General features: G+C 39.9%; 1 protein-coding gene across 2 annotated transcripts in view; it reads right to left on the reverse strand.

Moving 5' to 3' along the window:
- LOC122759930 (integrin beta-1-like) overlaps positions 1–17,412 on the reverse strand; it is a 29,441-nt gene that overhangs the window by 8,368 nt on the left and 3,661 nt on the right. For both annotated transcript variants that reach the window (XM_044014940.1, XM_044014939.1), the window contains exons 2-7: positions 4,509–4,575; positions 4,054–4,139; positions 2,768–2,987; positions 2,486–2,656; positions 893–1,131; positions 464–619 (exon numbers count right to left, since the gene is read on the reverse strand). In XM_044014940.1, the coding sequence (XP_043870875.1) occupies positions 464–619; positions 893–1,131; positions 2,486–2,656; positions 2,768–2,987; positions 4,054–4,139; positions 4,509–4,575 (939 nt within the window). The remainder of the gene's footprint in view (positions 1–463; positions 620–892; positions 1,132–2,485; positions 2,657–2,767; positions 2,988–4,053; positions 4,140–4,508; positions 4,576–17,412) is intronic.

The raw sequence follows: 17,412 nt of genomic DNA on the forward strand, positions 1-17,412 counted from the left end.
ATAGAGCTTTTACACTACTCCTCTGGAAGGAACAAACACCACCCATGTCATTTTTTAAACCAGAGAAAATGAGACATACACTGAAAGGTACCATACAGAACTTTGAGATTATTATTACTTTTTTTTCTCTTGTTGTAATGTTCTGTTCTTATTATGTGCTTAAGGTAAGGCTTAAGGTGTTTGTACTTCCTTAGGAGGGATATAGGGGCTAGGCTGGCTGAGGTTTATAGCTGTTATACTTTTGTACAAAACCATTGCTGATTGTGTTGGTGTTCATAGAAAATCAAAAAGTGTTAAATAAACAAACTAGGCTTTTACATGTACTTTAGGCAAGGGCCACTATGTTTCTACAGCTACTGTCACTACAGTTTTGTACTATGCAAACAAAGGACAAGGAACCATAAATGGCCTTCATCCTTAAAGAAACCCTTCAAATAATCAGTCAAAAGACTGAACAACGTACATAATAGTGGCTCATCGTGTAAACACCGTTCTCCAGGTGACATTTTCCATCATTTGGAAGCACAATGCCGCCCAGTTTACCATCTCCAGCAAAATGGAAGCCGGCATCAGTGGAGAAGACAAGCAGACGAGTCACATTCCTCCACCCTATCAGCTCCTATAAACGAAAAAGAAATAATTTAATTATAGCAAAAGAATGTGTTTGCTACGATGCAGCATGAACTTTTGATTAGAGCTGCATTAAAAAAAATCCACTTGTAAATACCAAAGGCTCATAAAATACTACTACTTTCACACATAAACATTTATTGGCGTAGCATATACCTCCAAGCAAATGCCATAATTGTGGGAAAACTACCTTGAATCATGAACCTGAGCGTAATGATTTCCCTCAGAATCACTGAATGAGCTGAATGTTATTTTTGCTTACCCCACACACAGCCACTTGCATGATGGCATCAAAGCCGCCCTCAGGAGAGTCCAGGTTTCCAGAAATGTGCTGCTGGCCTACCAGGGTGTTGAACTTCTTGCCATCACTGGTCAGCTTCAAGACGTTCTTGTAGCTAAAGGGACTAGTGCAGTTCTGGTCACCCGTGCAAGGGTTGAGCAGCTTGGCCGGGGTGGTGCTGATGTATGGCATGACTGTTTTCTCCACAAAAGAACCAAAACCTTTGAAAGAGAGAGAGACAGATGCTCCAGTTGATTTTAAATGACACTTACACTAAGTCAGTGAAAAGCACGAGACACCAAGCAGAATATGTAAATGTTTTTGTGTCATAACAATGTGGAGCTGCAACTAACGATTACTTTCATAATCGATTAATCTGTCGATTATTTCCTCAATTAATCGTTTGGTCCATAAAATATCAGAAAACCTCAAAAAATGTTGATCGTGTTCGTCAAACCTGGAAATGATGATGTTCTCAAAACAATTTCTTTGTTATCCAGAGCAAAGAAGTTAAGAAAATATTCACATTTAAGAAGGTTAAAAAATCGGAAATCTTGTTTTAATCATGAAAAAGGCTTCAAACCGATTAATCAATTATCAAAATAGTTGTCGATTATTTTAGTAATCGGTTAATTGTTTCAGCTCTAGCTGCAACTAATGATTATTTTATCCACTAATCATAACTTGTTTGGTCAATGAAACATCAGAAAAAGGTGAAACAGGTTGATCAGTGTTTCACTTAATTGCAAATTGACAAAAAATAGAAAAAAAATCACAGTTTAGGAGTTGAAAAGAAAGAACACTTTTCAGAATTGAGGCAGCCATAATAATGCCGTTTCATATATAAAGTGAGTTATATGATAAGTGATGAATGGTTGGCCTAAACTCTACAAGTTATAGATTGTGTCTCTAATCGTGTCGGGTGCTACACTATACTCATATGATGTCATTTTCTGACATAGTGAAATCATTCCTACCATATGATCATAAATAATCAAAAGACTCATTCACCAATATGCTTTGTGAGGGAGTGGGTTCTCTAGTTTAACGGGTAATTGGATAATTTCAGAGGTGAAATATTTACTTCTTTGGTTTGTTTGTGCAGGTCAGACCAAGGACTTTGAAACCTGGGTGGCACTAAATATTATCACAAGACGCAAACTGAAAACACAATTATCTATGTCCACGCACCGATCCAACCCACTCGACCCACCACTCCGCGACTCCCCTGCCACATGACAAAACTGCTTGAGATGTTAGTCTCCTCGTACATAGATTTGAAAAAGTACTGCAAACACCCTTTCAAAACTTTTTCAAGAGTAAACAAATATTTAGAAGTAAGGACTACTACTACTCCAGAAATATCTATCCATCCATCCATCTTCTACTGCTTTATCCACCACATGAGGGTTGTGGGGGGCGCTTTGCCTCAGGCGGGGCACACCCTGGACCGGTCGCCAGTCCATCACAGGGCCGCATACAACCATTCACTCTCACACTTACACCTTTGGTCAGTGACCTGGATAAATCAGAATTTACACATATTTTTGGCTCGTGTGTTGATGGCCTACTCACCTATCCTGAAGTCAGAAGTGATCTTTGACATCTCCAACATCAGACTGGTTCCCAGGTTCTTGACATTCTCCAGATCGTCTTTCATGGAGTACGACAGGTCCATCAAGTAGTACATATCTATGGGATAATCCTCGGCTCTTTTGAACTTCAAGTCAAATGACTGGGGCTCACCTACAGGAAGTTGCCATAATTTAAAACCTTTGTAGCATCACCGGGGTGAATGTAAATCAAAACCATATGAAGATAAGAATAAGAGCGGCTTGAGAAAGCTGTGTTTCTCACCAGATCGGAGGGTGAGGCTGAGTTTCTGGGGCTGGATCTGAGTGATGTCCTCTGGCTTCAGTTTCTCTGCTCTGTTTCTGCGATTTGTCACTGCTTTGTTCTTGAGGATCTTCTTTCCTCCATGTGGGTTCTCGATCATTGCCTCATCGCAGCCCCTTTTCAACAGAGACTGTAGCTCGTCGCAGCGGGTCGACACGGTCTCACCCTGTTTGAGAAAGTTCTACGAGAAGCAGCAAAGGGAAGTAAAAAGGGTTAACAACCACTTTCTTAAATGAAAATCAAAAAACATTTACCTTACTTGCCTCCCTTTAAGATTCAAGATTCAATTCGATTCAAAGTGTTTCTTGTCATATGCACAGTAAAGAAACACGTTTCCCTGTACAATGAAATTCTTACTTTGCTGTCCACTCAAAAACACCAGCATAAAGTAAAAAGTAAAAAAGAGATGCTTTTGTAAAAAAAGTATAAATATACATAAGAAATTATTACAAAGAGACTAAAATAACATATATGCATAAAATAAGAGTAAAAATAAGAACTGTACATAAAGTTAAAATGTTTAAGTCCTACATTTTACCTTCCAAGGAAAAATGCTATTTTAATTTCTTCATTTTTTTGCCAAAATTGTTTGTGAAATATTCTAATTTTCTTAGGTCCAGTGCACAAGAGCTAGTGAAAGTAATGCAGGAATCACAGGGTTAGGCTTGTGATAATAGATGCACCACAAATGAGGGCATCACTGGAGTAGAATGAAATCTCTCTTTCATCAATGCAAGCATGTTTCAGTTCTGTATCTTCATCTTGTAATTTCCAAAAGTCAGATTAACTGATCAAAAAGTCCAATATTCATGCCTATCTGCAATCTTAATGAAAGGAAAAAATAAAATAAAATGCTGATATAATGCTGATAAGTCCACACACACACACATTGAGACATCTTAAACTGGACTAAATCGGCCTGCTATTGATGACAGTGGCAGTAACTGAACTGGTCCATAGTGGACTATTCTGAATCAAAACCCCTTTCTTTTTCTCATTTATATAGTTTTTGAGATAAATACAACTTTATAACATTGGTCAAATCAAGTAATCAGATTGTAATGATGTGCTGTAGGAAATTATAATGCAGGTTTTAAAATTTCACAATTAATCTTACACCCTAATTACAATAGATCAATCAATAATTATACAGCTACATAATGCACTGTTCAAAATCGACACACTTTCTTTCTATTGCTGGACGCCTAATGGCATCATCAGTGTGAATACAGCTTCTGTTTACGTACTGGGTCTTTACACCAGCCACATTTGGCTCCAGCCTGGATACATTCCCCGCAGAATTTGGCATTGGCATTGATGCACTCGTTCCCCTCTGCATGGAATAAAAGAGAGAGGAGGAAGCGTTAGGGTCTGAGACAGAGGATCAAAACTCCCTGCAAAGTAAACAGCCTGTAAAACCCTGCGTGCTCACAAATCACCTCAAGTGGAACACTATGTTGCTCAATGGTAATTAGAGAGAGACAGAATATTCTGTTTTCCATGAACCTTTATGCTGAATGATGCAGAGATCCACTCCTTCTGCTCAGGAGTGGGCATCATTAATCTAAAGTAGCCAGCTTGTCTCTCCAGGGAAGGAGATGTCATTATGCATTTGATGTGAAATGACATAATCTGACAGGCTAATGATGCAACAGAGATACTCAGGGAAATTGTGTGTAAGAAAAAAAAGGAGATACCTTACCTTTCTGAGCATCGCTGAAACAGATGATTCCTAACAGTACGGATATCAAAAGCAGCTTCAGGTCCATCTAAAAAAAACAAACAAACAAACAAACAAAAGGAAATGATTTCTTTCTGAATGTCACTGTGTGTGTATCTCAAACAATAACAGTTGGGGTTCTTGAAAGGTTTTAAATCAAAATTTCCTTGTCGAGGTGTGAGAGATGAGATATTGTGTCTGTAAATAGGTTGGTTATTATTGGAGGTAATAAATAATCCAGTGACAGGGACTTGGCCATTCTCAGTCAGCTAATTCAATTTAGACCATTTTCACACACACACACACACACATCAACTTGCCCTCAGCTCAGAGTGCAAGCTCCTTTTTCCCACAACCCCTTTTACTGTAAATAGCACTGACTCCCTGGAGTCAACCCCCTCTTATGTCGTGTATATTGATCCCTTGCCTGTATGCAGGCTCTCTGGTCAGCCATATTGATGCATCTTGTCCCACTCCTAATGCAAGGCTCATGATTTACTAATGATATGGGGACTGAAGTACCTCACTCTATACTAAACGACTGATTTGGGAACCATGTATTGCCATACCAACAGCTCTGAGACTCTACTTAGACTTGCTAATATGCTAACACTGATGTTTTGCAGGAAAAATGTTAAATATAATCAATAATCTAAGTATAACACTTGCAAATTAGGCTCATCCTTAGTCATTTCACAAAACAGAAGGACAAAGTCAAATGTTGGCTTGATGATGGAACTAGAGGAAAAGCAATTTACATTCATCCTGCGTGGGGGTGCAGGATGGGGGCTGATGTCCAGGCATTTGCTCAGCTATGAGGCTTTATCTGCCTTGGCAGAGGTATGTGCCCTACTGAGCGCCATTTTAGATTTAGTCTAGGCCAAGGTGGCAAAGCAGCCACACAACTCCTTTCATTAAAAACCACAGAAGGGCTCAACCTCTGGGAACCATGACTGTCTGTACCATATATTATGGTAACGTAGTCAGCAGATTTCAAGATATCTGAAAGAAAATTGGAAACTTTGAAATGCTGATGCTGGTCAGAGACACAGTAGATACAGTACATTAGTTAGCCACAGGCCGACCAATGGACCACAATGTCAGTGCAGTTAAATATGCTTGGGAATACTTGATACTTAATGATGTTTCAGCTTTGACTACATCAAATCATCATGAGAACAGCTAAGGTCATATTTACACAGTGACCCCTCACTGTCATAATAAGGTCTATTACTACTACTTTTACAACTGTCTTTAAGGTCTAGTATGTAATATTTAAGATTATTTATTGACAGAAATGAATGATAGTATCCAAAACTATTATTTAAGTATTCATGTAAAAATCTAGATTGTTATCCTCAAAGATTCTAAATTGATTCAGAACTTCCAATAATCTTTTTTTTTTTTTTTTTGCCATAGCCGGTCTCATTTGAAAGGACCTGCACCCTTACAGTGAAGTAATGCTTTGCTTGTGTTTACATGCCTTTTTCCAAATTTAAAAAGGAATAAAATCTTGCTAAACACTTTATTCTGATTTTAATTTTCAATCTGATTTTATTGAATTTCAACCACAGGAGTCTGAAAGATTCACACCTCTAGTAATCTAGTAAGTATATCATTGATTTATTATTATAATAATAATAATAATAATAATAATAATATATATATATGAATATATATATATATATATATATATATATATATATATATATATATATATATATATATATATATAACAATTAATTGGGTTTCTTTAGCCTTAAAATACAGCAATCTGGACACCAGTCAGACTGTGTTTTTTTACCGTTTGAAGTTGAAGTTTACCACACAAATGAAGAAGAACATCATTTCTGGTATGCAAGGGCCACCATAGTCCCCTGACACATGTGGGAAAGGGAGTGCTGAGAGGAGGAGAATCTGCAGTTTCACCATTAGCTGACACCAATTCTTCTAAACCCTTAAAAAGACAGCATGAGTTATTTTGGGATTTTTCATCTCCTTTGACTGACAGTTGTAATAATAAGCCGCTCAGTATGCCCGTCTGTTAAATCTCTATGAAATACAATATAAAGGTGCACGGACTGTTCAGGAGGAGATCAGCAGGTGCCAAATCAGATTATCATATGGAATGCTAAAACCAATATCCCATCTGAACAAAAGTCATATACAAAAATTTCAACAGTGGATATTAAATACTGGTTCATATTAGAACCACGTGGTGGTTAAGTGACAATATATATTTTTCTGTGCTTTTACTTTTTTAAAATCAGTGGCTGTGGTTATTCATAGAGGCTACATTAAAAGACTGTGGTAAAGGAGGCTCCAATATTCAGTGAGCATGGTGTTGAGTGATGCATTCCTGAGCATGTGTCTCTGTGTGGGTGGGTAGCAGTGTCCGTTTATATAGACACACAGAGGTAGACGGCCTGTCTGCAGCCCCCCAGATTAGATCGGATCGCTTGAATCTGGGTCATGTGATTCTAAGTCGTGCTTCTGTGTGAGATAAAAGCTTAATCTAAACTGGATCTTCCAGATTGCCACTGCCAAACTGAAGCCCAACAAACATTTGCACGACAAACTCATATTGAAGATGCATACTTGCATATATGCAGGTATGCAGGTATTTGATCAATGTAAACAGGTGTACGCATTGCAAGCATGATAGATTTGGGCGAAGTGAAAACAGAGCCTGGAATTAAAGTATTCAGGTTCACATTCCTTTTATAAGAAAAAAACACATGAATGTTTTCATTTGTGCTGAGGATTCAATTGCATGTCCATTATGTAGTTCCAAGAAAGCATTTAAATGCAAACTATGTCTCTAAGATTCCAGTGATGTGTCAGGTTTAACAGCTTGTTGTCTTTATGCCGTGAGGCTTAACAACAGCAACAGGGAACAAAGACAGAAAAGGCAATAAAATAGAGAACGTAGGACAGCTCAGAAGCTCAGAAAGTGTTTGAACCAAGATGTCAAACTGTCTGAAAGAGCACCTCTAAAGGTCAGACTGTAAACGTCATAAATACAATATGGTTTTGGTTGACATGGCCAATAAAACACATGCATTTCTTTCTGTACTGTTTTAGAATAAATAAGACAGAACAGTGAAGAAATACTGAGCTGATAAGGAATGTGGTATAAAAGTCTGGGAACTTTTTCTTTGTTGACCTTTTGCTGGAAATATGCAGGAGTCAGTCATAGTTTTTACCAAAGCTTTATCTAACTATCTATCAAATATCTCTCTCTCTCTTTCTCTATCACTATATATATACACATATATGTATATCTGCCAGAGACCAAGTAATTTGGCCCTAACAACTTGATCTATAGCTGCCTGTTACAAAAGATTACTGTCATTAAAAACTAATCTAATCAGAGTATATAACTAAACATACATCAGCTTTTCTCTTCACTCCACACATTCAATGTTACAGTATTATCTGCAAATGAATTCAGATGTCAGCATTAGCAGCAGAAAGCTGAGTATGGAGTTGTATGTGACTAAGACCATAACTGTGAACTTCAATAGAACCGTGTCAAATACTACATCTATGCTTGACAGAGGGTGGAGGTGCTGAAGATACCCTTTGATGTCTTGTCCATCTTGACAACACGCCGGTCTGGAAATGCAGCACAGATTTTAATGAGTCCATTAGTGCATGGTGCAAAGCCCATGGATCAAGTGCATTTACGGCGTGTCCAAAATCCAGTGTTGGGAGTTTAACAGTGGGGGAAAAAAAGGTCACTGTGCCAGGGTCAAGGTTCAAAAGGTCATATGTTGGCTCATGGGACTGTTTTAAACGGGGAGGCATATCCCATTCACCTAAAAAGCCAGAGGCACTTGGAAATAGTGGCTCCTCCAATAGTTCTACTGTTATTTCAATATAGCTATTTTTGTCTATTCATTTACTGTATATTTTAGTCTTCAATTACACTGGATGTTATTAACCTTCCAACTTTGTTGGTGATTTACATAAAGAGGTTGTTGCAACAACAAGTCTCATTTGGGATTATTCTCTCTTTATAATAATTAATAATTTACAATTGATTCATTTTCAGGAAAAACAAAAACCCAACACATGATTAAATATGCATCAAACAACCAGCTGAGTTGATCAGACCCTCTCCCTCTTTCCACATGTATCAGTTATGTGCAAAAAAAAGCATGTGCTTAAATGAGCAAATGCCCAACACACCTACAAAAGTTTCAGTTTCAGATTACTGTATGTGCTGTGTAACTAGCAAAAAACAAGTTGGGCATATCTTAATGCACATGCGCACACACACACTCTCAGGATTGAGCTATAAATCATTTAAATAGGCCCCATAATTTCTGAACTGGCAAAAAGATACTGCGAAGATCAGCGATCAGTAGATTTAGGTTGTTCCCAAGCAAATGTACTCTGCTTTGAGACAAAATCTGCTTTTGTTATCTGCTTTGAACAGATAACATTGTGGATGCTTGTCATCTGCAAATGCTGCATTTTAAAAACATTGTTTATCCTGTTTTCAATTTAATATACTAATAAAAATTGAAATATAACAAAGGGCTTGTTTTGGAATAGGGCTCATACTAATTCTTGTATTTCAGTAGCACTGAGCATATCATTATCAGTTTTTCCATAGATTCTTGGTTGGGGAAAAACAGAACTTGCAACACTCCCTGACAGCAGCCCTGAAGACAGACTGCACTCCCCTGTGGGAGCAGTTCTCGAAACTGTGATGCTCATAAACTATACCCACATACCATTTTGACCAAGCACGATAATGCCAAGAGAGCATTATCTTGTATTCCTGAGTGACACTGCTATAAATAATATAGAGTGAGAGGTCTGAGACACGCATGCTCCAACAAGTGCTCTTTCACAAACAATAATTTGATAAGAATGTCTATTTAGTCTATTTACAGTAACTCTTCAGTGTTCTTCCCGAGTCTCGACCCCAGTTTGCTTTCGCTCCCTCAATGCCTGTCCACTTGTCACACACACATCTGAGGTGTGACTGATTGCAGCTTACTGTTTATGGGCTGTCCAACACTCTTGTCAGTGGGCAAGAGAAGCTGATGCACGGTTGACGCTGTGGTGCGTGACTAAAACGGGCCCAAGCTTCTCAGGCATTCCTGAGGGACTGAACACTGCCTGACCAGGATAGTAACCTGCAGCACTGTTACAACAGCACTACAACAGGAAAATGTGAGTCATGACATCCATGATGTACATAGATGCTTTTTAAAGCCTTTATATTTTTTTAGGCTTTGTATTTTAAGCATTTATCGCTCTGAAAGGGAGAGAGGGCAAGAGGGTGTCAGACCTCATGCGCTAGAACACGATTAGAACGTGTCAGTAGTTAAACCACTTGCAGCTCAGCTTCAACTGTTCTCTATGGGACGGCACCATTTTTTTGGACAAATGCGATAAAATCACTTCCAGGGAAGCTGGCCTTCCATGACAGGTGATTGACAGCGTTGGAGAAACATACACAACTGAGCCTTTTCTGCCTTAACTGTGGTATACTTCCACACACATGCCGCACACTGATGTGTGACTTGCATATCGTGGACCCAGGTATTCTCGCACGTCAGGGTCCTGTAGTATCCCACTTCAACAATGGCTGGCGGTACAAGTCTAGATGCAGGGAAATAGGACACTTTCCTACCAAAGAAAAAGACAAAAAATGCTACAGCTCCCTTGGAAATGTCTGGTTTGAGCGGTTCAAAGCTGAAAGGCTGGTCGGGGCAGGGGAGTCAGGGTGTCAGCCGGTTTGAGGGTCGCCAGATCGAGGCTCGGATGACGATCCTTGGTGACTTGGAATTTCAGTTTGCGCATGTCCACGCGCACCCAACACGCTTTTTGTGCACAGCCTGCGCGTTAATGACGCAATTCGCATCATGTGCATGGTTCGCGCGCAATGTGCAGTTATACCAGGGCCTTTATTCCTGTGTGGATTTACACTGTAAATAAAAACACTATTATAGCATTTCCTTTATGTATAAATAACTGGTCCTAAAATGAGCTTCCTCTGTTTCAAAGACAAACAACCACCACCGTTAGACACAGTAGAGCATATACTGCTGCAGTGGAAAAGTGGTGGTTGATCAGAGTCACAGTGCTCTTTGTTGAAGAAAGCCTGGGCTTCCCTCCTTTAAGAATGGATGTTTTCTTCAGCCGCAAAAAGAGAGGGAATGGAAAAGAAGGAAAAACAGGAAAGGGCGGTGCAGAGCTCTGAGGAGAAGGAGCTGCCTTGTGTCAAAAGAAAAGGATCTTACAGAATGTCTATGCTTCTGCTGAGTTTGCCCTGAGTTAGTCCTTTCTCCCCTCTCCAGTCATACAGTATTTGTCTGGTTGCTTTACTAGCACAGAATATTTATGGGTTAATTTAGGAAAATTAATGGATAAGCGTTGCTTTTGTTGGTCTTTCCTGAGTTCAATTAAGATTTCATTAAAAAGAGGCATTCATGAAGCATTCAGTCTCATTCTCGTGATGTCTTTGGTACACCTCAGGCATCCTAAACTTCCATACTCCCTTTTTTCTTTCACCAATTTCCTTTCTCTCTGCCTCCCTCTTCACACCACCCACACAAATGCTCAGTTCACTCCCTCCGCGAGTGAGCTGAGTCAAACCAGCCAGGCCCCTTGACTTCACATACCCTTCAAACAGAGTTGAGAGCATGTCTGCGCTCTGAGACGTACAAGCCGCCCGACAGAACAGGACAGAAGGAGAATACCAAACAGTGTCTGTCTGTGTCTCGTTCCACGCCCATCCCAACCCCCCTACCGTCATCCGGGGGACCTTCTCATATGAGACAAAAGCAATGAATCAGGCTGCCCTCTGAGACCATGACAGAGGGTCTGATCTTTAAAGTGTTCCCACTCACCACGCCTTCCTTTCCTTAAGAGCTACTGTGAGATAAATAATGCTAATGAGGGACATAGTTATGTCAATAAAATGAACAGAGAATCCAATATGGTTTCCAATGAGATCTTTACACAGGGTGGAAAAGTAAAATATTATAAATGAGGGAGAAAAGGCCTGAAATGTAATCACAGTTTCCACATTACTTGGGCATTCCAGTTGTTCCTCCACTCCTCTACAAGAGAGGCTGCATCAGACAGAAAAAACAGTGTAAGTTACCGAGTTGAACATTGAAAGATAGAGTGGAACATTGTGAGCTTGCAAAAGCAGTGCCAATGATTTTTCCACTAAGTCTGATCCAGCCAGCACATTCTTTATTTTAGCCACAAAGAAAATCTACAAGACTATGTTAGAAATCAGCTTCCTTTTTAAACTTTCTCAGAAATGGTTTAAGGATGTAGAGCAAGAGAAGGTTCTAAAAATCTACATCCAACATCCATCAAGGAAACTTTAACTTATATCCAACCTGAGTGTCACATAACATCAGAACCCTCCACATAAACTGTCACATACTGCACTCTGCAAAAATGACATCCAAGATGACAATAACACAGCTTAATGGCAAAGTGAATGTTTATACTATATTGGAAAAATAGCTTTTTACCATTTGTGTATGTTTTGTGTATTTGTAATCAAAGCTTGGCTCGCAGCGATCTATATGATCTAAGTGGTTGGTCCACCAAACACATCTGTCATAAAGGGGACACGTCAAATCTTTAGTGGAAAGACAAGGCAACCAGAAAGGTCAGTTACAGTCATGGTGTTTGAGTGAAAGAGCCAACCAAATTCTGCATGATTTTGAGAATGATGTGGTTCTAGACATTTAGAAACATTTGTCCCAGGTTTATTTATAGGGGGACAGCTCTGAGCACAGGTGTGCAAACAGCCAAGGAACATTAAGGGAACATTTGAGGACACATCTCATCACTCAGAGCAAATTTAGACAAGGTGGTTGAGAACACACGTATGTAACCACATTAAAAGTCACAGACAACCAACAATTTGTACATGTTTTAGTGTTTCACATGCATCATGCATTGTTTGTTTATTATATAAAAGTACTCCAATAGCTCCATTGTGGCTCATTCTGACACAAAGACACAACAGACAGACAGTAGCTGTATCTAATGTTGGGCTGACTAAAGAGAAAGTGATTTTGTTTTTTGCAAATCAGACAATGTACTTTGTTAATGCAGGGAGGTGAGAGCTGAAGTGGTAACATGTGGAGACATAGTCTGATGCCACGTGTGAATGGATGTACTTTTGTCCATTTGTGATCTGATCTCTTCAGACAGCTCTAAACTGGGCCCTGGTGACTACCTGCCAGGCTATGTAACACACTAACGAGCCAACTGCTGAAGAAGCATTTTTGTTTCTGTTGTCTGCATGAGTGACAGGGAGAGAGAAAAAAGAGCTGGGAGGAGCTAAATCAAAGCTCTATTTAACAATTAGATGACAAAATTGCATGTTTGTCAGAGTAAATACTGCAACAAATATGTGTACAAAAATATTGTGACCTGAGATTTCAGCTTGGAGCTGTGAAAGCACAACACTAACACTAACACTCTACAGTCCGCTCACCCTAACAGAGGAGACTCTCTTCTCTTATGGAAAGACACAAACAAGTATGGTTTCAAAGCACGGTATAAACACTATTCTTCAACGCTACCGTGTTTAAAAATGTGTGAATATAATCTTAAAACTCAGTATAACACCAAGCCCTTGACTTTCTGCACCCTTGACGTGTGTCTTACAATGTCTTGTAATGTTTTATTGTCAGCTTGACTTTGTGAGAAGAAGCTGTGGCATTTATCCTTCCCCAAAGTCACTTTGTCCTAATGCTCCAAATAATGACACACTCCATTATTGTTCCAGACGTATTGATTAACTGTAATTGATCAATTTAGCCTCTTTTACATGCTAAACTCCTTTCAGATCATGTAGAGTGAAAGTCACGGGACCTAGTATTTTACAGCAGATCCAGAAATAGTTCAAATCTAAATCCAAAGTGAGACCCACTTATGCACTGTGTAATGGTTTAATTGAGTAATGGGGCAGTAGCTGCAGCCTAACTGCCCCATTGCTGCTGGTCTTGAAAACTCTGCTCTGCTTTTCACACAAACAAGTTGGCCTGAAGCCCACCAACATTCCCCATGTGTGACACAAGCTAAAGATAAACTTCTCAGGGAGAAACTGCCTCGGAAAGACAGTATACATCTGTTTTTCAATGAATAAATCAATAACAATTCAACAGCTAAAATAGATTCATATCAAATAGTGCTGTAGCTTATTCTGTAGAAACAATGAAGGCAAAACCACAACGTTTGAGGGGTTGGCCAAGTCTGTATCATTATTCCCACCATGGCTCTATCTCTGTGTTCAAAATAGCTGTGCAGTACTAACGAGTTATTTCTGACTCGTCTCTCACACCTGGCCCCTGCCATCACCCATGAATCTGGACTTAATCACAAGAGAGAACAAAATCAAAACCACAGATAGACTTCACATGTCATTCAACCAACTTTAAGTAAGATACATGCTAAAATAAAAGTTAATGACAGTAAAATGTGTTCCATAATTAAACTGCCCTAATGCCGTTTTAACCATTCGTGCAATTAAAACGTTTTATATGATAATAAATTAGAAACAGTAGACCGAGTAAAACCTGAGTGAAACAAGCTTTGCAAAGCATCTGTTAAAACGGACATTTCTTAGGGAGCCATCTGTTTTACCATTTATGGTGATGCTCCAAAATCAGTTCTGGGGAAGGACAGAGTATCTGATTCTCACCACCAACCACCGTGCTAAAATGACTGGCTAGTTTTGAGGATCTTGTGGGGTTTGCCTGGCTGTGACAGTGTGAGCCTCGGGCTAAGCCCGTGGAGCTGGGATCTGCTGTAGAGTAAAGCCTCTCCAAACGCCCTGTCTTTGCTGACTCTGCCCTTCCTTTGCTGAAACACAGGAAGCCCAACTGGATCATGCAGGAAGCCTGAATCGTGGTGCCTGGAAAGCAGCCACATCTCCCTCTTGAAGCCATGAAGATAACATATTTGGCATTCAACCAAGGGAGAACGGAAACAAAGGGAGAAAAAAGGCAACGGACAGAGCAACGGGACCAAACTGCCTTATTACGGAGAGTTGAAATGTTGCGAGCTGCCAGAACAGCAGCATATTGTCTTTGTGAATTAAGTGTGTGTGATTTCTAAACGTAAACCAGGCCATCAAAGTAATCTAAGCAGCTGTCACCAATATTAATGCTCTGGGACAAACTACAAAACCCAGCGCAGCCCCTGCATTGCAGAGACAGTGAAGAGGGTAATTTAAAATAAATGACAGCAGCTGAAGTCTCCAACAAATATTTAGAGCAGGGAGTTCTCAAGTTCTCCAAACGTACTAACTCAAGGTGATCATTTATTGAACTTTCAGTCTGAATTTTGAGACTCTACCGCCCTTCTATAGCGTCTCCTAGAGGCTGTATGAAGCAGTGCTATGAAATAATCGTGCTACTGTCCTCACAATGATGATGCTAACAGGAATACCCAAGTTAATACAATCCATATCGAGGTTTAGATGAGTGACTGTATCGGATTTATAGTTATTACAGTCAGAATTACAAATGTCATCCAGACAGTGGAGTCAGAACAAAGCAGCCACACAACTGTCCAACAGAAGCTTAAGGTCATAAAGACGACATGGGAACTACGCCATTAAATCGCAGGCAGTTCTGTTGCAGACTCAGCTGTATGTGGACACCTTCCCAAATACTGCTCTCTGCAGCTGAGGCCCTAATGCTTGAAGACTGGCACATTAATGACACTCAGATGTCTTTCATTAAGGCCCCAGACTTGACACTTGAACTGGAGGGCCTCCATTTCCGCTGCCATGGGAGAGTGAAAACTCTGCGGAGCTAAACACAGAGCACTCGCTGCTTACGTGCTTTTCCTCCTGGGAATGCTGCAGGAATATCTGTCATGTTTAATTCTCAAGGCTTTCTCCAGGGCCACTGACTGAACATCATGTTCTGCGACTGCATGCAAGGCCCTGCACTTCTGTACTGCTAAATACGAATAATAAGAGAAGAGACTAAGAGAAACAGCCTTGTCATTTGGAAGAACCCTTGCTATACAATGTTCAAGCGGTTTTATGGCCAATTCAGCATGTTGAATCAACACTGGTGTCCCTCAATGGCAGACATCATTTGAATTGGCCAATCCAAGGATGATACAAGAGACAGAAATGACAAGGAAAGCAAATATCTCTGAGCCATGAGGTCACACAACAGAGAGCTCATGCATATCAACCATCTTCTCAAGGCCCTGGTATACCGCCGCCCACAACGCGCACCGTGTGCATGGTGCACCCAAAACATTGGGTGCGCGCTGACAGAAGTAGTCCCCAAGGATAGTCATCCGAGCCTCGACCTGGCAACCCTCGAACCCGCTGACGCCCCCGACTCCCCTGCACGACGGGCCTCAGCTGTATCATTTTCTCTTCTTCTTTCGTATGAATCCGTCCGGAGTTGTACCGCTACCCGATGGTGAAGTGGGACACTACAGTAACCTGACGCGCCGGTATACCAGGGTCCGGGATACGCGACACACAGTGCGGCGCTCTTGGATCTTTTTCTTTGTTGTTTTGAAAAGGTTTTCCATGAACACGGTATTGTTTCAGGAAATATCTTCATCCACATAAAACACACTCTAAACGCTGTAGTATATATGCCAGGCCTGTACATGGCGCTGTAGAGCATGTGCGCCGTGTACAAAGTTTATTCAACTTGATGGTTGTTTACGCGAAAATGCAAGGGTGGGATTTTGAGATTTTTCTCAAATTTGCTGTGCTATCACAAGTCCGTCAGTCTGACCAAGATAAATAAATGCTGAATATGTACCGTCCCCACCACACAACACACAACTGATGCAGTATTGGCCGATATCATTTGCTGTTGGGCCAAATGTCTGGCTGACCTATGTGTCTTGGAACAAACTCTTTTTCCTTAAGTGCTGAGCAAGGTTCATGTGAACTGTAATTGATTCCTCATTGCACATTACTCTGAAAGTTATTAGATTACTGATAACTCAGCAGCAAAACCAATTATTTAGATTACCCGGTACTTTACTTTTATCACTCAGCTGTCAGCTTTTAATTAGTGTCTTCCATACCCACAACTAACTATGGAGGGTTCTCACAAATATAAATCGTTTACATTAAAACAGAACTAAAAACACTACAGTTCAACAAACAGGCTGCAGATTTACTGACCATCCAACAGCGAGCGTGTTACATAGCCTCCATCCCTAAAATAGAGGTTACTCCTCAATGTAAGAGAACCTGTGGCTGTCAGTGAGCCAAAAAAGACGAAGAAAAACACAAGCCAAACAAAACAGATTATTGACTATTATATTGAATTTATATTTTTCCGGTTTTTGTTGAGGCTACTGTCTGCCCAACACCTCACCAACACCAGTCTGCCTGCACAAATGGACACCAGTAATCCAACTAGTGACTTAACTCTAAATAAAACATAATTTCTTGAATGATGTTTATCTGGGTTGCTAATAAATATTTAATCCATATTCCTGCTTGCATAGACATCATATGTTGTGCTATTATTCTCATCTACATTGCATACACCACAGCAAAAATCAGGAAGTTATGACCCAGTTGAGATGTATAAATGTATACGTAAGGCAACTTCAGTCTTAATCTGACTATTGCTTATTATAAATACAATCTTCTTGTGGCTAAACATATGAGAAACGCTGTTTTCAAGACAGTATCTGACTTAAACTATTGTCTAAATGGGGTTAATAAGTCAAAATGTCAAAGTAACGGAGCTTTAAAATGATTAGCAATTGACTGCCTTTTTAAAATGTAATCCCTATTTTACTTTTTGTTGTACATTAGATGGTTCATGTTTTTTTAATTCACTGTTTACAAGGATTTTAACCATTAAATGACTAAATATTCTGTAAA

The sequence above is a fragment of the Solea senegalensis genome, unplaced genomic scaffold (assembly GCF_019176455.1).
Source record: "Solea senegalensis isolate Sse05_10M unplaced genomic scaffold, IFAPA_SoseM_1 scf7180000012649, whole genome shotgun sequence".
NCBI classification, from domain to species: Eukaryota; Metazoa; Chordata; class Actinopteri; order Pleuronectiformes; family Soleidae; genus Solea; species Solea senegalensis.